This window comes from Bufo gargarizans, chromosome 4 (genome assembly GCF_014858855.1).
Source record: "Bufo gargarizans isolate SCDJY-AF-19 chromosome 4, ASM1485885v1, whole genome shotgun sequence".
NCBI classification, from domain to species: Eukaryota; Metazoa; Chordata; class Amphibia; order Anura; family Bufonidae; genus Bufo; species Bufo gargarizans.
Genome location: NC_058083.1, coordinates 175,668,639 through 175,690,457, shown reverse-complemented (window position 1 = coordinate 175,690,457; position 21,819 = coordinate 175,668,639). Strand labels below are relative to the sequence as shown.

The 21,819-nt window shown below is 36.3% G+C and overlaps 1 protein-coding gene across 1 annotated transcript in view; it reads left to right on the top strand.

The window, feature by feature from the left end:
• The window catches only part of NLGN1 (neuroligin 1), a 541,429-nt gene that overhangs the window by 501,351 nt on the left and 18,259 nt on the right, over window positions 1-21,819 (top strand). The window contains exon 5 of the mRNA XM_044289824.1: window positions 19,984-20,196. Coding sequence (XP_044145759.1) covers window positions 19,984-20,196 — 213 coding nt within the window. The remainder of the gene's footprint in view (window positions 1-19,983; window positions 20,197-21,819) is intronic.

The following is a 21,819-nucleotide window of genomic DNA, read 5'->3' as shown; positions in this document are numbered from 1 at the left end:
GAGCAGGTATCATAATACATTAGTAAGTGCCTTGTATTAACTTTGTCTACATGATAAATACCATTTGCTAAAGTGAGATGGCTTCTTTAAGTACCAAGGTGTTCGACCATTAGCTGGTGAAGTTTAGGGTGCATATGCTGGCCCTTTAAAAGCTGCCCTTCTACACAGTGATCTTTGATTGTTCTATGGGTGACGGGGCCAAGATTGCAGTGTAGCCCCATCCTTAAACTGCATGTGCAACTTAAGAATCTCTAACAATGATTGCAAGACTAAAAAGGCAGCAGCACAATTCTGAGATGCCGGAGGTGCTTCCATTGAAAGAAAATAGGTATAATGCATGATTTATTTATTCTTGAATTAATTGCAGTCTTAGCCATAGACACTTACAGACACCTACCTGTTTACCTGATTGTAGGGTAAACATGCTATAGAAAAACTTAACGTGTTGCTCAGAGCAACCAATCTCAATGTAGCTTTCCTTATTCCAGTTCAATTTATGAAGAGCTCAACAATGATTGGTTGATACATGCAGCATGATCAATTCTAAATAATACCTAAGAAATATCAAATGATCTACACATAAAAATGAATTCAGTTAATTTCAGCTCATTTTGAGTTACATTTAAGACATCTGATTTTGAGAAATACTTGCAATGTAACCCTCAGATAAATGCCTCTAATTAAGCAAGTGTATGTCATCATAGGCCACCATTGTAAAGGTCCAGAGAGACATTTCATTTTTTAATAAGTTTAAAGCATCTAGCTTCTAGCTCTTTGTGCCTCAGAATCTGAAATCTATACCGGGTACCAGCTGGCATAGCTTTTAGCTTTAATTTGCACCAGTTTCTAGTGCAAATTACAGCAAATCTTTCAGGCTGTGGGAGCCATAGTCATTCATGCTAAGCCCAGACTGCTTTTCTTGCCACTATTGAAAAGTGCCAAGAAGTATAACGAGTCACAAAATATAAAACAAATCTAGCGTGTGCAATAGTTTGCAACTTTCAATCTAGTTTTCTTTTACATTTTTCAAAATTACAGAACATAAAAGGAAATTTGCAGTAGGCGTGTAGGCCTAAGGAGCAATAGGTATGAGAAAACAGCCATTTGTAGCTTAAAATCAAAATTACTGTATCTATAAGCTGGCTGAGCCTCTCTCAATAGGACAACTACCCAACAGCATCTCAGACATTTAAGCTATTATGTATTATTAGACAAGATAAAAGAAGTTATAAGGAGATCCAACGAGGATCATGTCAGTGGTCAGAAAACAAATGAAAATACAAAAAAAAGGGAAGGACACCATAGTCTTACAAGACTTTTGGTGCGATAACTCACTTTTCTCCGTTGGAGGCTATACATTTTAATGCTGTACAGAGAAGGATCTCCGTACAGAATTAAACCTAAGTTTTGACCAAAGCCACTTTTTATCTAGGATACAAAGCTTGCTTTGCTAATCCCTAGTAGTGGCATCATCAGGTCGGCACGAAAGAGATTTGGTGCGTTTTCTTCAGTCAATATGGGTGCGGTGGCCTCTCCACAAGTAAATGGATGAGGTGAGTTTGCTTGGTTGGGTTGATTCTTAAGGGCATTTCTGGCCTCCCATAAGGAAGCAAGAACATTGGAATCCTTTATGTGAATCCTCCAATTCCCGAATCTGAGATAGGAGATTATTCACTGCGAAGGACCTTTCTCTTTTCAGTCTTGAACCCTGTTATATAGAAACCCCTCTGAGGACACATTTCAAAGCCTACCACTGGGTCGATAATGGAGTATGATCTGTGGAATGAAGAAGAAAAAAATCTGAGATAGCCGAATAACACTAACTGTGTCCCTGAGAAAGTTGAGGTTAATGGCCCATGTCCATTCCTGAGAATAAATATTTGGAACAATAAAGGAAGTGTAAACTAGACTATGGTCCAACCATATCATAGATCCAATTTCAGAGCGGGAATGCCAGGATAGAAGCTGATGACAAATTAAGAAATAGACTATACAACTGTGTATGTCATGTACTGTAGAGTATTATGTATAATTGTGTACCTTAGGATGTAGTACTCTCCAATCTCCATACATCTACCAGTCTAAGATCATGGCGCTTAGTATGAAAGAGCTAGATTTGAGACGTGGAAGAGGGAACCTGCCAGAAGAAGAGTTCAAGTGCCTCATGATAATGGATAGTCCATGCTTGCAGCTGCTATTGAAAGCATGAGGCAGACTGGGAGTGAAAAGCTGTCACATAACACATCTGCTTGGCGCTATGTCCAGGACACGGCCCCAATTTGCAACCTTTTAACGTAAAGTCACAAAACTTTTGCACAAGTGAGCCAAAAAACTCACAAATACCCCAATTTTGTGACTTTTTGAAGCCAGAATTGTGGAGTGAATGCAGGATAAATCTGGGCCACAGAGTTGGAAAGTGTTCTTCACGTATTCTGCCTTGTGAGATCACTTAGTACGTATACATATATATATTTCTAGTTATACTTTGAAAACTGATGGACTGCATCCCTCAAGAAATCAATTACGGAAATCCATGATGTGTGAAACAAATGCATTAAGTGATCTACAAAGCAGTCATTTATTTTGTTTAGTATTTTTTTTTTACAAAAAATGTGTTTTTGTAAATCAATTAATCTTTTCTGGCATTCAGGAAAATGGCAGAGTTTTAAGGTTTTCTGTAGATATTGTACAAGATAGGAAAACAGTATGAAACATGCCAAATTATTTTTAGATGTCAGAACGATTAATAAACTCATTGGTTTTACAAACATAATTAGTGCATTGTTTAGACTTGTGTACATGCTAAGAGAGCTGATATTACCTCTAATAAACTTGTAAGATGCATATAATGGGTAAATAATAAGGCATTGTGTGGTGGGAGAATAAAGAGGGACATTTATCCTGACACTATTATGGCATTAAAAAGTCACAATTTATATTGCACGCCATTTTGTGGCATAGCTTTCGACTTTTCCTTCTTGCCTCTTTTCTGACATGGTGAATAAGGGACATTACAGCAGCGCAGCCACATTTATTTTCATTCACGCATATTTTCTGACATATATGAAGGTAGAAATGAGCAGCAGCTAGGAGGCTACCATAGATTTTAGTCTGTTGCACAGCCAGTGGAAGGCCTGCACCACAGCATAACCTTGGTGCATCTTCTGGCTGCACTGGGTGAATCAAGAGCAGCGATGAAATCACCGGTCTTGACAAATGTCTCCCTAATTTTTTTTATTTGTGAGCCGGTCCTTAGGCCCCACTAAACTCCAACTACTTATTGGAACGTAAGACCCATCAAGATTGCAGTACAACTTTCAAGTTTTAATAAATGTATGTTTAAATGTAATTCATCCATGTGTATTACTGTCATTTCTGAGAGATTTTAACCTTGTCAAACTAAGTGATTTTCTTTTATTAGCTAAATGAGTTAGTAATCCTAATTTCATGGACTGATACACAACATTGTTCTCAAGTAACCAAATGTCCATCAGTGGAACTACCAGAAGAAATATTTCAAAGGCCAGGCAATGTATGATAAATATATGAAATAGATTATTAATATATCTTTTAATATATTTTTTATGTAATATATTCTTTCTATGCTGAGGTGATAGGACAATATTAGAGAGGCTGTGCGCACATCACGATCCACATGAATGCATGCATGACATATGTACTGAGTATACTGTACACATAAGGCTATGTTAACTGCAGTGCACCCAAGGCTCCATTTTAAAATGCTGCATGGAATAGAAGACATGCTGCTCTATTTTGCCCAGTAAAATCCTGGGCTCCCTGATAAAAATCCAACAGACCCACATTATAGTCAACAGGATCATTCAGGTGCTGCTTATTTCCGTTATTCGACAGTAACGGCACTTCCATAATTTTCATTGTTCACCTCCTTTAATGGAGCAGAAATATTAAGTGGTGATGTGAACATAACATATCTGTCACTGTTCAAACGCTGATGTAAATGGTGTTTTAGTTCTACAAGAGATAACATGAACAGTTTGTGACATGTTCAGCTCAGTACATCCAGGTTTTAATCTTAACTTTCATTTTTTTTCCTACTGTGTCACATCAAAAATGATATATATTTTTTGTTAAAATCAATAAGCAAATTACCTGCATCCCTATTTAAAACCACACATAGTACTTTGTGATATCACAGTTATGGCATAATAAACTATACATTAGTACATCACATTTTTTGTGCTGTATTTGAACATCTAATTTTCTGCCACATTTCACATGAGATTCAGAAATCTCTAGACAGCCTTAGTGTTAATAAGGTAGGATATCGTATTAATAAGGAAATAATGAAAAAAAAAAAAAAAAAAACTGAAATCCTCCTCATATTGTTTTCTTTTCAATCACTGGATCACAGGATCTGAACTTTAAAGTGCAGATTAAATTAAATTATACAGTGTTAGGTCCGCTGGGTAGGGTGACTAGAGACCACCATTAAGTAGCTTATCACTACACTAGAGGACTGGTTGGAGTTAATCAGTCATTTTTCACATACAACATCTAATCTATCAGTATAAATTACTTTGCAGTCTTATTAGTGAAATTGCCATAGATGTCGCGGAAATGATTCTCGCCTCAATTAACTTGTGTAGAATTGTGGAAACTCTTGTTTAACAACCTGTAGTTACTAGGAAATTAGTAACAATTGTAGGTGTTCAATGTCATTTTCTGGGGAAAAGGCGTAATTGTAGGTTTCCGGGAAGTGTCCATATAAAAGTAATGTAAAAAGTATAGTAAAAAGATAATTAAATACCCATTTCATGTGAACATCATCTTTTTTTTTTTTGCTGTAATCCTTTAACAGATAATATATACAGAAGACACCCAGAATCATCCTTTACTATACATGACCTGTATGGCTGTGCATGATTTGTTCTAATTGTGGAACTACTGTATATGTGAGTAATTTACTAAAATAAATGTGCTTGCTGATGTAGAGTTAAAGTGGTTCTCCAGGAATTATTAAAAATGACCACCGGCAACCTGTCCTAGAACATGAGCAGGACTGGTTACTTCCACTTGTGGAGCTGCCTAAGGTTGAAGGGACACGGCCTCACTACACATTACACTGCTGTACAATAGATGGTAATGATGTGATCCTGCCTACGATTTGCCATCATATCTGAGCAACCTGACAGGAAAACCAATATTTAGTATATGCAAGTGCCAGAGAGTAGTGTGTAGTGAGTCCCCATTTCCTTGCCCCCTTAGGCAGCTCTGCAAGTGGTGGCAACCAGTCCTGCTCACATTCTAGGACAGGTTGCTGGCAGCCATTTTAAATTATTCCTGGAGAACCCCTTTAAAGCTACATCAGACAAAAAGTGTTGTAGATTTCAGTTTCTGGTGCCAAAAGATGTGGCAAATGTATTAAGAGGTCTGTGCCTCAATAAGAATGGCACATCTTATTCGAGTGGAGAATCCCTTTAAGATATAATTTATGGTGGAATCTGTTTGATTATTGGAGGTCACACCTGTTTCCCTATGCCTCACCCATTTTTCTCACCAGATTTGTGGCAAGCAGTGTTCATCAAATTGAAGTCAAATGATCCAAATCTGACTTTGATCTGAATTTCAGGAAAAATATGATTTGCCACAAAGTCAAATTTCCTTGCACTTTGTGGTAACAAATGGTGGTAAAAAAAATACATACTCACCTTATCCATTTGCTCACGGAGGTTACATTGCAACCATCTTGAATGAAGAAAATACACCAAATCTCACACACACTGACGTGTGACATTACCAAGTCATCATGCTGGCTAGGTGTGATATCAACATGTCTGCCCAGTGTGATGACATCATCTCGTCAACGCGCAAGAGATTTGGCACATTTTCTTCAATCAAGATGGCTGTGATGGCCTCTCCCCGTGCAAATAGATGGTGTATGAGCTACACATATTTTTTTTATTTATAATTGTGTATCCAGCCAAGAGAAAAAATAGGGAAAGATACTTTTCTACATATAATCCATATTTTGTAGCATTGTGCATTTTATATCTGTATGACATCTGTATTTCAAAATATTATTTTCTCTTTAGCATAGGAGAGTATACAAATGACATTGTGTATAATACACAGAGCTTAATTTTTTTTTTAACAAAGCTGGCATAAACACTGAGTCAAATGCAGAGAAATAATCAGTGTTTTTTCTCCATATTTTCATTCATGTCCGTATTGAGTTCCATATTTCCATCTCACGTTAGAATACTCATGAGATGAGACCAAAAACTGTCCTTCTTTATCTATTCCTAATGATGACCTGGTGATTTAAAAGTACTTTTGAGAAATGAAAATTGTCTACTGGTTTGCTAGGAGACACATCACAGTTTCTTACCTAAACTAATAGATTTTAACGTGGGTGAGTAATAATGAAAAGAAGAGGATCATCTGCCCAAACCAACCAGACTCCAAAAGCTGGACTAAGGGCTCATGCACACGAAAATATTTTTTTCCATGTCCATTTCATTTTTTTGCGTCCCGTATGTGGAACCATTTACTTCTATGTGTCCGCAAAAAGCTGATGCAATATGGATGTTACACAGACTTCATCCATATTTTTTGATTTGTGTTTTGTGGACCGCAAAATACATAGGGTTGTGTGCATGAATCCTAAATCTAGAATCTGATATTGCTTGCATGTGTTTTACATTGGGGACACAGACTTCAATCAATGCTAGGTCATACCAGACATTGCTTTCTGACAATTTTCTGTTCAGAATTGAACAGGGAGGGTCACTGAAGCCTTCAAAAGAGGGGTTTATTAAACATGTTCTTTGTCCAAAAGACCGTTTTTTCCAATGCATTGATAAATCTCTCCCACTATGCCCACTTTATTATATTTAAGCATTTCTGTTATGTCTCTGATGACATTTGAATTTCACATGAATTTCATGGGAAAGAACTTGAATTCAGTTCTAAAAACGCGTCCATTTCAAGATTGTAGCTGCTATTAAAGGTCACAGGCCCATGTTTTCTGGTAATATTGAATTGAATCATCTAGGCAACTCTAGGTATTTAACACATAAGAAAGTCATATGGTGTGTGCAGTATTCCAAAGGTCAATCAGTGAGATTTGATTCTTTAATTAAAAATTTGAAAATCCAGTATATATATATATGGTATATCACTTATGGGGCAAGTATCATCCTTCTGTGTATATCACATATATTACTTAACATTATCGCTAAGGTCAAGTTAAGTCAGAATAAACCCAGGAAAGGAAAGATTTTATTTTCCTATGGGAAGTCTTGGTGGAGCCTTAACGTTTGCCCACATAGCTTTACAAGTGACTAATCTCTTGTATTAAAAGATTAGTAAACTGTGAATGTCAAGGGGATTTGATCTAAAGACTGTTTATTAATAAGATTACTTTGTGCACATAGATAAGACCACCTTGTAAGTGATTTTACCTTTCTTATTTTAACGAGGGCTCTCTTCTGTACAAGGAGCCTCACATGTCTTTGCTATTTGTATTTTTTTTTATTAATATCAACTCTTTAGCTTGTAGATAAGCAACTGTAAAGGTTTATATTACAGACAAGCACTGGATGGATAGAAAAATTGTGTGGATTCGCTCTGGTAGTTACTGCGGGCGCAGTACAGAGGCAAAATACAAGTTTGTAATTCAAAATTCAGTGTTTATTCACACATGATACCAAAAACAAAACATCACTTTTGCAGTGTGGTGTTACTTCACACCCAATAGCAAGTTAATAAAACAAAAGTCACCTTGGTGGCAGTTCTGTCTCAGAAAGTTCAAATACAGGCTTTGGCGGCCTGTTCCCCTGAAATACGGGTCTCCGCTCTCTAGCCTAGCACATGCCCCAGATCCCAGCACACAGAACTCCTGAGCTCCACCGTCAGACGGAGGTAATCCTCTCCACCTGGCAGTGCTGGCTGTTTTTTATGCCTGGCAAAACCCAGCCTGGAACGTGGGGAGTAGTCACCCACCCAGCATTTTGACTACTCCCAGCAAGAGCCATCCCGGATCAGCTATTTTAGCCATTCTATGTATCAAAATGTTAAACAGCAACTGCTGGTGACACATAAAAAACGGCTCTTACTTCACCAAGGCCAGGAACCTCTGTGACACATACCTATCATCAACGATGATTCCTTGTGCCTTCTTACAAAATATATACACACAGTTGAGTCATATTATTATGACCACCAGCTAATATCCAGAGTAACCGCCATGTGCAGCATGGACAGGAGCTAGAGTGAGTGACTGGAAGTGACTCAATAAGATCCCAGTAGGTTGTCACAGGTACCTGGATCAGTGATCCGACAGGTGCAGGAGGGTGCATGGCAGAGGATCCATAGAGTGAGCATGATGATCATGGTGGTCCCATAGATGCTCAATTGGGTTGGAGTCTGTGAAGTTAAGGGCCTGGGTAGCACTTGGTCATAACCTTCAAACCAATGTCAGACATTTCTAGCTGTGTGACATTTCACATTGTCTTACTAGAAGTGAGAGTGCCTTTCACATGGATGAGTGGGCCCAGAGAATGCCACAAAAACATTCCCCAGACCATAATGGTTGCAGGGTGCTTATTCTGATATTTCTTGTCTGACAAACCAACAATGATCCGTTCCATGAAGCAGAAAAATGTGATTAATTGTAGCAGACAATTTTTTGCCAATCGGGTCCAATTCTGATACTGCACACCTTCACAAACCATTGTAGTGGACATTCATGTCTCACATCAATAGCACGTGGTGTACCTCAGTTTACATGTTGCTTATTTGCATTGGTGCAATTTCTCCATTCACAAAACACTTTCACCACAGCATCATATATACAGTTCACAAACTGCTTAATTTCTGAAGGAAGACCTGGCTAGGCCTGAAAGGCAATAATCATCCTTTTTGCAATTCTGATAAATCTCCCCTAGTGAGCTGCCAACGTCCAAAGTAGGAAGTGGTCTATCTATCTATCTATCTATCTATTTATCATCTATTTTTTATTTAACCACTTCCAGACAGGGCCATTTACCCCCTTCCTGACCAGGCCTAATTTTGCTAATCTGACATATGTCACTTTATGTGGTAATAACTTTGGAACGCTTTTACTTATCCAAGCCATTCAGAGATAGTTTTCTCGTGACACATTGTACTTCATGCTAATGGTAGATTTGAGTCAATATGTTTAACTTTATTTATAAAAAAATCCAAAAGTTAACGAAAATTTGAAAAAGAAATCACTGTTTTCTAAATTTTAATCTCTGCTTTTAAGACAGATAGTGATGCCTCATAAAATATTATTGATTAATTAATATTCTCCATAAATCTACTTTATGTGGGCATCATTTTAGTAATACAATTTTATTTTTTTAGGATGCTAGAAAGTTTAGAATTTTAGAAGCAATTTTAGAAAGGTTTATTTAAGGACCAGTTCAGATCTGAAGTCAATTAATGGGGCTTACATTGAGGAAAACCCCCCATTAATAACCCAATTGTAGAAACTACACCCCTCAAGTTACTCAAAACTAATTTTACAAACTTTGTTAACACTTTAGGTGTTCCACAAGAATTTAAGGAACATGGAGATGAAATAAAACAAAATAACTTTTTTGGCTTATTTTCCATTTTAATCCATTTTTTTCTTTAACACATCGAGGGTTAACAGCCAAAGAAAATGTAATATTTATTACCCTGATTCTGCGGTTTACACCCCACATATTGTCATAAACTGATGTAAGGGCACACGGCAGGGCGCAAAAGAAAAGGAGCGCCATATGGTTTTTGGAAGGCAGATTTTGCTGAACTGGTTTTTAGATGCCATGTCCCATTTGAAGCCCTTTTGATGCCCCCCTACAGTAGAAACTCCCAAAATGTGACCCCATTTTGGAAACGATGGGATAAGGTGCCAGTTTTATTGGTACTATTTTGCGGCACATATGATTTTTAATTGTTCTATATTACATTTTTTGTGAGGCAAGGTAACCAAAGAATTGCTGTTCTGGCACGGTTTTTATTTTTTACAACATTCTTCTAACAGGGTAGATCATGTGCTACTTTTATAGAGCAAGCTGTTACAGAAGCAATGATATCAAATATGTATACTTGCTTTGTTTGTTTGTTTCAGTTTTACATAATAAAGCATTTTTGAAAAAAATAATTATGTTTTTGTGTCTCCATTTTATGAACACCATATTTTTTAAATTTTCTGCCGATCGTCTTGTGCAGGGGCTCATTTTTTGCAGGAAGAGTTTACGTTTTTATTGGTACCATTTTTGGGTACATATGATTTTTTGATCATTCATTATTACACTTTATGGGGCAAGGTGACCAAACAATTGACAATTTTGGCAATTTTTATTTATTTATTTTTCTAGCGTTCACTTGAGGGCTTAGGTCATGTTATATTTTTATAGAGCTGGTTGTTACGGATGTGGCAATACCTAATATGTATACTTTTTTATTTCACTTTGACACAATAATGGCATTTTTGAAACAAAAAAATGAAGTTTTAGTGTCTCCATAGTCTGAGAGCCATAGCTTTTTTATTTTGTGACCGATCGTCTTAGAGTTTAATTTTTTGCGGGATAAGGTGACGGTTTGATTGGTTCTATATTGTGGTGCATGCGCCTTTTTTATCGCTTGGTGTTGCACTTTATGTGATGTTAGGTGACAAAAAATGGCTTTTTTGGCACTGTTTATATTTTCTTTTCTTTACGGTGTTCACCTGAGGGGTTAGGTCATGTGATTTTTTTTATTATAGGGCAGGGTTTTATGGACGCGGCAATGCCTAATATGTCAACTTTTTTTTTTATTTCACTTTAACACAATAATAGCAGTTTTGAAGCAAAGAAAATCATGTTTTGTTGTCTCAATTGTCTGAGAGTCATAGTTTTTTTATTTTTTGGCTGATTGTCTTAGGTAGGATCTCATTTTTTGTGGCATGAGGTGATGGCTTGATTGGAACTATTTTGGGGGGGCATACGCCTTTTTGATCTCTTGATGTTGCAATTTTTGTGATGTAGGGTGAAAAAAGGGTTTGTGAAAAAAGGGGTGAAAAATTTTTGTGATGTAGGGTGTAGGTTTTTTTTTGCATTGTTTTTATTTTATTTTTTTAAGGTGTTTACCTGAGGGGTTAGGTCATGTGAAATTTTTATAAAGCTGGTTATTACGGATGCGGCAATACCTAATATGTATACTTTTATTTATTTTTTTTACTTAACACAATAGAATTTTTAAATAAAAAACGAATTATGTTTTATTGTCTCCATGTTCAATAGTTTTTACTTATTTTTTGAGCAATTTTTTTATGTAGGGGCAAATTTTTTGTAGGATGAGTTAAAGGTCTTACTGGTACCATTTTGTGGGACATACACCTTTTTGACCACTTGGTGTTACACTTTTTGTGATGCAAGGTGACAAAAATGGCTTATTTTTTTTACACAGTTTGTATTTTATTATGGTGTTTATCGGACGGGGTCGATCATGTGATATATTTATGGAGCTGGCCTGGACGCGGAAATACCAAATATGTTAGTTTTTTTCTATTTTTCAATTTTTTTTTTATGTTACCTAATTGGGGATTGGCGACATTTAACTTTTTTTTTCACTATTGATTTCTCCTGTTAACTGGGGCTGGTATAGTAGCCCCAGTTATAGGGGAAATACACCCCCCATAGAGGCTGTACAGCATAATTCAGCGCTGTACAACCTCAGTGCAGAGCTCCAGCGATCACATCACCACCGGGCCGGGACAGGAAGTGCATAGCGTTTCCTAATCTATATACACAGCGCTCATTGAGGAACTGTCCCTGCCTTCTTTCTGGGTTCCCCTGCTGTCACTGACAGTGGACATCCCACTTGGCAGCTGCACAATCAGCGTGCAGCTGCCATCTCTGAATGGACGTTCCAGAACATCCATTCAGAGATAAAAGACCAGACCAAGGACATTTATAGTCAATGGGTGGTCATTATGTGGTTAAATAAGCTTTCATAATAAAAGTTTACTCCATTTATTAGGTGGGAAAATGCTGATGTTTGATGTCAACCACAATGACAGGTATTGGCACAATGTATCGAGTTATTGCTACTTCCACATTTCTTCTCCAGGGAAGTTGTAGTCTATAATTATGGCAATGCTGGTTGCCATGACTACTACTACGATGGAAGCAGTATCCAAAAACACTACTATTCTACTGTTGAGGAAAAGATGTGAGGGCGTTGCAGAATACAGCAGTTCAGTTGTAATATCATATGTAACACGACTATATGACCGGATTATCAGCTTTAAATACAATATCAATCTATCATTATGTCTGCGTATTATTTTTTGCTACATTATTTTTTATATTTGAAAATACAATCAATAAATGTCATCATGGAATTCATATATATATATATATATATATATATATATATATATATTCACTGTGTAGAGTCAAGTGATATTACTGGTAAATCACTGGCAGGTTTATTAAAACCACATATATAAATAAATTAAAGAAGCAGAAATGCCTTTTCTGATTCTAATTACTTTGAAATAAAAGTGACTATAAAGGTTACAGATGAGCCCAGCAGGAACTGAGAGCCATAGGATATACTCTATTAGATATGGGGCTGCCAAATCTACTGTCACTTTTCCTGCAGTTCATGCTGAGCTGATTACTTCATTCCTGACCCGAGGACACAACCTGTTTGCGAGTGAGAATTAATATGAAATGGTAGATCTGTCTTTATGAGCACACAATGACAAGTGTGGGGAATGAGTTCTGCTGCTCTGCAACAAGGACATTGATGCACTGTTGTTCCTTGATTTGCTTGAAAGGTCAAAGCTCAACGTCAATTGCTGAGACATCTATGAACCATGTTTCCCCCAAATAACATAATTATAGTCATAAAAATAGCACTTGCACTTGTCAAATGATTCAGGTTCTTTTTATTCTTTACTTCTACAGGGTAAAAAAAAAGAAAAATACAGTTGCAACTAAATGGATTATTGTAATAACAAAATAATTCAGTGTTGTATGATAGCTTGTAAGGATTATAAAAATATTTTTTAAAAATGTTACCGGGGTTGTCCGATGCTAGAAAAATATGACCATATTTCTTCCCAATGCAGAGCGTCATGTGTCCGCTGGCTGTATCTGCAATACCACACGTAACCTATAGAGAGATGTGTTACTGCTCTTTGAAAGAACGTGCCTTGTTTTTCTAATCCCAGACAACGCCTTTAACCCTTAGGCTACCAGCACCGTACATGTATGCGTAAACATGACGCCTGCTCACACGTGCAGCGGGCGCCATGGCCGGCAGATCTCTACTGTTTCATACAGCAGACACCTGCGGCTAATTACAGTGACTGGCAATAATGTCGATTGCGGTAATTAAATGCTTTAGATGCCGTGATCAAGTGAGATCATGGCACCTAAATGCGCAAAAACCCGGAAGCTTCCGGGCTTCCTACCTATGCCCCGTGTGTCCAATCCCGGCATAGGTATTTGCCCTGAATACTGATATTCAAACAGTATTTAAACTGAAATTCTAATTTTGGCCACCAGATGGCAGGCCAGGATAAGAAATGAGCAAAAGTGAGCAAAATAAGCTAATAATAAATTCCTGATAAACCAAAATAAAAAATAAATTGTAATAGGGCACATAATGATCACAAAAAATAAAACATTTTAAAAAAATATATAAAAAATATGTAAAAGTTTAAATCACCCCTTATAAAATAAATACCTAAATAACAATAAATATAAACATCATGGGTATCACCGTGACCGAAAATGCCCATACTATTAAAATAGAAAAATAAATAAATATGGCGAATGGCGTAACGGAAAAAGGTAAAAATGGCCGATTTGCCATTATTTCATTGCTTCACTTACCCAATTTTTTTTTATAAAATGTGATTAAAAAGTCACGCATAATCCATAATGGTATCAATTAAAAGTACAGATTATTCCGCAAAAAATTAGTCCATAAACAGCTCAGTAGAAGTATAAAGTATAAAAAAAGTTATCGGGGTCAGAATATGGTGATATAAAAAAAGAAATTTCACAAAGTTTTAATTTATTTTTATACTATTTAGACAAGAAAAACCTATACATATGGGGTATCGTTGTAATCGGACTGACCCATATAATTAAGGGCATGGGTTAGTTTTGGCATAAACAAAACAGCATAGGAGTAAAACCCGTAAAATGGTAGAGGGATTGCAGATTTTTTCCAATTTATCCCTTCCCACAACATTTTATGCCATGATTAATGGTGGCATTAGAAAGTACAACTTGTTCCGCACAAAATAAGCCCTCATACAGCTATGTGGCTGGGAAAATAAAAAAGTTATGGCTCATGGAATATAGGGAAGAAAAATGAAAACGCAAAAATGAAACAAACCTCAGGTAGCCAAAGGGTTAATTACAAATGTATGCATATTGTTGTATGTACTGTGGGGGACATTTATCATTTGTGATTGTTTTTGTGTCCGTCTGTCTTTGCTTTGTGTGTCTGCACCAAATTTATGAAAAGGTGCACCTTAATAATATACAGTATGTCGTGTAAGTGCAATGTGGTTTATAACTTCCGTTGTAAAAGTACATCACGGGATTGCCTTGTGTAGGTTGCAACTTTTTTGCAACATTTGAAAATGTCGCACATAGTAGATATGTCATAATCCAGGTCTGATCTCACTTTAAGCTCTTAAACATAGACCATTTTGAAAAGTGGTGAGGAACACCAAATGTTGCAACAATTAGCCAAATGTGGCAAACTTGCAAACAACACAAAATCTAAATCTGATTTGATAAATATGCCCCATGTCTGTAACTGCATAGTACATTAACCTGCCTGCTCTACTTTCCTGATGATCCATCAGTTGTAATAATGTTTTCAAAGAATGTCTGAAGGTCATAGTGGGTAAAAGCAAGATGATAGCTATAGCATGTCTCACAGTGGGTGGAAGCAAGCTAATAGCTGTAGCTTGGTCCACAAATTTTAATTTTCTGCTAGAATCATACAAGCAGAGCAACCACCTGCTTAAGAGTCTATTCCTAGTGCTGGGATGACCTTATATTGCCCTGTCACAGAAGAAGTGGTCCCTGTTTTCTCTGAAAGAGTGATGCACAATCTGAGTGGTGGTGCCCAGCCTCATCGGGGGACTTGTGGCATGGTAGCATTCTAGTTGTTACACTCGTGACCTCATACAGTACTGTGCAAAACTTTTAGAAAGGTGTGGAGACAATGCTGCAAAGTAAGAATAGGCGTGTTAATAGTTTCTTTTTATCAATTAGCAAAATGTAAAGTATATTAACAAAAGAAAAATCAAAGTTAAATCAATATTTGGTGCGACCGCGCTTTCCCTTCTAAACAGTATTAATTCTAGGTACACTTGTACACAGTTTTTTGAAGGAGCTTGGCTGGGAGGTTATTCCAAACATCTTAAAGAACTAACCACAATTCTTCTGTGGATGTAATTTTGCTCAAATTTTTCTCCCTCTTCTTGGAATCCCAGAAAAACTGGATGATGTTGAGACCAGGACTCTATAACTCTAGGACCATCATCTCCCCCAGGACATCTTGTTCTTTACACTGAAGATAGTTCTTAATGACATTAGCCGTATGTTTGCAGTTATTGTCCTGCTTCAGAATAAATTTGGAGCCAAGCTATCTACTGTATAGGAGTTTAGTGCTGTGTGTGGGTACATTAAAGGGTGCATCACTCTGTATAGGGGCGCGTAAGGTGTCATGTTACTTTGTGAGAGACACTTAAGGGGGCTTCACACTCACTGTGTGGGGGCAGTTATGGGAGCATTCTATTGTGAGGGGGACACTTAAGGGCATTATGTTGTATAGGGAGCACTTAGGGGCACCATTATGTGTTAAGGCACTTAAGGGGACATCAAACTGTGAGGGGACACATATGGGAACATTGTGCTGTGAGGGGGAAAATAGGAGGCATTCTGTTTTTTGGGAGGTACAGTAGGAATAAGGATTTATGCAATTTAAACTAAATATATAGAATTATTTGTCTGTATCCAGTTACATACCTGTAAAAATTATGCACAAGAGGAAATTATTCTACAGATTTTCTGTATTAAATTACTTTGTTATCAGAACACATTTGATCTTGAAAGTCTTAGAAATTTGAATCCGCTAATTGAAATGTTATCAGTTTTAATATTTAGCAGACTTTCTCAGACATAAATAGGGGTCTTGAATAGTGATTCATTCCAGTTAATTAACTACAGTATATTATCATTTTCATGTAGTAACAGAATTATTTAATTTTTGCTGGAAAACATATTATGTCTTTAGTGTATAACACTGGTACAATGTGTTGGGGGGAACATACCCACCCAAAAAAAAAAAAAAAAAGTCCTGACCAAGATATAACACAGTGTATGAGTTTTGTCCGGATTAGATTAGTTATTTCTATGAAAAACTTTACATCGTTGCTTGGTTTGTGGCAGCACCAATTGGAAAGTGCCAGACTGTGCAGGAACACTGTTAACATCCAGATGGACCTTTATTACTGACTGCTGGAAATTCATTCATAAACATCTAGGGGGAATAATAGAGGAATATCACAATATCGAGAATTTTGAAAACAGATACCCGAGAATCGTTATGAAATGGAGAATGAAAGTAGTTACTAAAACAGACATGTCAGGAAAGGTGACATTCTGTATTCACAAACCATGTATTCTGAGAATTGAGTTGCAATGCCTGTTGATATGCGTTACCATGTTCGTAAGTAACAGCGACACATTAGTGAACCTATTGCATGACCTGTATGGTCGTGTGGCCTTGTATATTCATTCAGATATATCATGCATCTTTTTTTATTTTTTATTTTAGCAATAATTTAATTTTAATAATGCCATAACTGACATAACTACATCTTCTTAGTAGGTTAATAAAGAAAGCGTAGTAAAGGATATCTATGACAATCATAGAGTAAATAGACCATTATACCTCATATTGACAATAGACATTATTGGATAATATGAGTCAAACTAATATAAAGTATTTGTCTGTGCAAAGGAAATTAAACAACCAAGGTAGGAAATTAAAGTGCAAACTGGTGAAGAATCAGGAACTATAAACTTTATAGATATTTTTCTCCTTAACTGACAGAATAAAATCCCAGATGGCATAGAGTTTAATAACGTTTCCAATAAACACAGCTTTATTATGATATGTACAATAAATCCATCATGCTAGTCTTATTATTTTTACCTAAGATGTGGGAGACTTTAAAGTATTCAGGAAGATAGAGAGACAGATAGATGATCATACAGTAGGTCACTATTAGGCTAGTGTTAGAATTGGTCAACTATATGTTAACAATATAGATATTTTTTTCAATTGATAACAGTTCTACTAAGCGCCTATAAAAAAATACTTACTGTTACACTGTACCTGGTGTAAAGAATACCCTTTTCAGACAAGAAATAACCAGTGTAAGGTATCATTCACATCTGCATTGGATTGTCCATTAAGAGCACCTATTGCAAATTATGTCCAGAATTGTGCACTACTATTTTGTCCTCTAAAATAACAGACAATCTCAATGGATTCCATTATAGTCAAAAGGGTCTGTCGAGCTTTGTTGTTGACCATTGTGTGACAGATTCATCTCAGTTGGCATTCCATTTTTTGGTGATGTGTAATGCCACCACATCACCGGGCAAGATTTTACGCAGTTTCTTCAATCATGATGCTCGTGTTGACCACAAATGGATACGGGGAGTATGTTTTTTTTGTTTTGTTTTGTTTTTTTACTCTGATTTACCCCTGAAAGGCCTCAATTTTAATGTCAGATGCCGCGATCAGTGATGAACACAGCATCTGAGGAGTTCAATGAAATTCAAAATTCAGCAAAGCATCTGCATCAAATATTTGATAACTTTGCTCATCACTAGCTACATATCATGCTCATTTTATGGTGGCATCTTCCATGATTCTAAGCTGCTCCAAGTGGACGAGCCTGGTGTAACAATCTCTGATTCAGAAGATAGGTGAAGAGGAAAGAGGGGACATAACCTGACAAACTTACCTGTTCTAAGGCAGAAAGGCAGAGGGGGCTTGGATTGAGAGCCATTTAGTGAGATCTGTGCTCAACTTTAACCCTGCTGTGGTAGGGCTCAATGTATTGTATTTTCAACCTGGTTTCTGTGTAGTAGATTACTCAGTGTATTTTGTAAGTATTCCCGTGTCTCCTTGTTTACTCAGTTACTGTTTTGTGTTCTCCTTGATTTGTAGCATGTTTGACTTTGGACTATTTAGATACAATTCACCTTCTATGCATTTCTATAGGTTTTACGATCTTGAGTCAGTTTGTTTCTGTTGTTGCTATTGGATACTGTCTTGACTTTGACATTTGAGCTAGTACAACTACTTGATCTGTCTGCTCCACCTGCCAGTAGCTACCCAGTAAATGCAAAATAAGTATTCTTACCACCCACAGGGAGTGCTCAGGGTTAACTAGCTAATTTGCTGAGCGGGATTGCACTTATTCTGTGCTGGCAGGGCTCCTGTAATTATACGGTTGTTGCCGGGCAAGTTCCCCAGCTTTTGCTGAGCCGGGTAGCTAGTGCCAAATTTGGAAGTGTTTCCCGGTTTGCTGAACAGGTTACCTGTATTCCATTAGTTCCATCTCATCTAGCCACTGCAAGGTCAAATGAGCAAATGTAATTTAGAAATCTGCCATTGTTGGTAACTTTGCAAGCCTTATTGCTATAGTACGGTGGCCAGTCTGAGAAAATACTAGTTTTGGCCACAAGAATGATTTCTTCTCAAATATACAGTATACGCTTACAGAACAATAGTATTTCATTGATATACCTGTCACCAATGGAAGTGTTAGTTATTATTTTTTCACCTTAAAAGGAAATGTATCACCAGTGACTTCCCTATCCAATTGCTTGCATAGACATATGGCTGTGGCTTGCCTGATTTAACAGCTGTTTGTCTTATGCAAATAAGGACTTTGGTTCAATGAAGGTGTTTCCATTCCTCCGATTGCAACCAAGCTTTGCTCATTTCTGTGGTCAGCTTCTCTCTAGTTGCTTTGATTGACAGGACCAGGGAACCTAGGTGCAACAAGAGCAATGGTGACAACCTTATTGTATCAAATACCTAATTTGCAAATTAAAAAAAACTTCATAATTCGGGAACGGAGCCTTGGATCAACACAAGAAATACATTGTTTTGATTGTGAACCACAGCTATGTGTCAATAGGGAGGTCACTGGTGACAGATTCCCTTTAAGCTAAGCAGTGGTATAGGTTTTGCCAATACTCTGTATATTAAGTTGGCTCTGAAATCACACAGTGCACTGTAGTATAGACCCTGTAATCAAAAATGTTTTAAACCATTATAAATCTATTCAGTTGATGTAAAGTTGTTGCTACAATTGCATCGTCAAACAAAGAATAACCAATTTACGAGTTCACCAGATGTATCAATGCAAAAATATATTGTTTTTATTGGTGGCATGGTAGGAATGAATTATCATTAAAAAGTATCAATGTTAAATATATATCAGAACATTCCATAATTGTTCTATTGTATCTATGATTATCTTTATTCCAACTCAATTTTAAAGCCTCTGTTCCACTGATAGAAGTAGCTAAGGAGCTCAGAAATAACTACAGAGAGTCGTGTAGTGAACTATGTTGGTGTTAATATTATATTCAATCATAATCCGCATAGTTATTGCATATATTTATATAATTATTAACATTACAGTTATTTTAAAATGTCTACCTTTGCACATACTAAAATTATATTCCAACTTAGTATAGATGTAATTTCTCTATATTGGTAGATCATTTTTAGTCTGTCATTATTGTGTCACACTCCTTTGTTATTTCTAAAATGTGACTATTATATAGAATGTGCTCAAAAATCAAATGCATGATTTGAAAAAAAATTTACTATTGGCTGAAATTTCAATAATGGTTATTATTTATTCTTGTGCAGGTTTCCTGAGCACCGGTGATCAAGCAGCAAAGGGAAACTATGGCCTTCTTGATCTCATTCAAGCCTTACGTTGGACTAGTGAGAACATTGGATTCTTTGGTGGTGATCCTTTAAGAATAACAGTTTTTGGATCTGGTGCAGGTGCATCATGTGTCAATCTGTTGACTTTGTCCCATTATTCAGAAGGTAACCGTTGGAGCAATTCAACCAAAGGTATTATGCAGGTTGCAAATTTTGTTATTTTTGGTGTTTGCATGAGGCTGTGTGTGAACTGTTCTCTGGCTTCACAATTTTATTTCAGTCACTATCCTTTTTCTGTTGACATCTTTATGTGCAATTAAAGCCTTGCTAACTGGCTTGTGACTGATGTGTTTATTATAAAACTTGCAAGTGCATTTTTGAGTTGCTTTTACATCACAAACATTTCTGCTTTACTTTTTTTTCTCCTTAAAAGTTTTTTTTTTTTTGGGGGGGGGGGGGTATCCTATGAACCACACTGAATGAGGTCAATTGTATTCTTCAGTGGCAAGTTTAGCTTTCACAAGAATCCTTGGTTTGTAAAAGCAAAATACAATTTTATTTTAATGGTTGCTGCTCAGGAAACATTATCTAGGTTAAAAGAGGAGTTTCGAGATAAGACATACTCACTGAAAATTCATGAGTGGAATTTATTACTGTCTGTGAGAAGGAAGTTTAAATGTTTTGCATGCATGATTCCAAATTGTCAAAGCTTTAAGCTTTTAGTCATATTTTATTTCATTCTCAGTTATTTTTTTTCCTTGTCCTTTCAGTTCCACACAGTGGAATGGAAAGAAAGGGTTGTGTGACTTCTTTATGTGGAGTAAAACCAGGTTTAAGTTATCCCAACTCAATGTAAATATCAACTTTCAATATAAGAAAAATAATTACATAGGTGTATTACTTTAAATTTTATCTGCAGAATTATTCTTACATTTGTGACTTGAGGGCATTTTAGCGCAGTTCTACATTTAAGGGTCTTTTTTAAATAAATAAAAAAAATCTAATAAGATATTAGAGAATTATGAGTTATTAAGTGAATATCTATTTGTCAGAATGGAAAGTAACTACCCTGGATGTTCTGTTTCATAGAGGACCTGATGTGTATCCATGGGCAGCCAACTTTATTAAATGGGAACTATTTAATGTTTAATTTCCCCTGCAGTACACATGCTTGATATTTTCCCAGATTACAGCTGATTCTTGAGGGTCCCAGAAGGATATACTTTGTTGTACCAAACAGGGAGTATTCAAAGTGGGGAACCTTTTTAAGTGTAATTCACACCGGAACAGTCTGTGCATCTCAGGCTCTGCTAAAATCTAAGCATAGCTGGTACTCAATATTTGACATACACATAAACTAGTTAGAATATTAAATGCCCCAGCAGTTTAAGTATTTATATTTTGATCTTAATAAATTATTTTAGGATTCATTTGAATATAAATAATGATTACTTTACCATAATTATATGTAAGATAATATTTTTTTAAATAATTACTAAGGCTGAATGATATTTTATCCAAAATTTGATTATTAAATTAAATTAAAGATTCACAAAAAATTTAAACATTTGTATTAGTGAAAAGATTCACAGGCAATACATAGAGTTTCATCTGTTTACACAAGCCTGTCAGCAGTTCTGAACGTGTAAAACTTTAAACTTGCCCCATAAGGTGTACTAATAAATGATCAAAAAACATATGTACCCAAAATGGTACCAATAAAAATGGAAACTCTTCCTGCAAAAAACGGGCCCCTGCACAAGTTGATCGGCAGAAAAAAATATATATGGTGTTCATAAAATGGAGACACAAAAA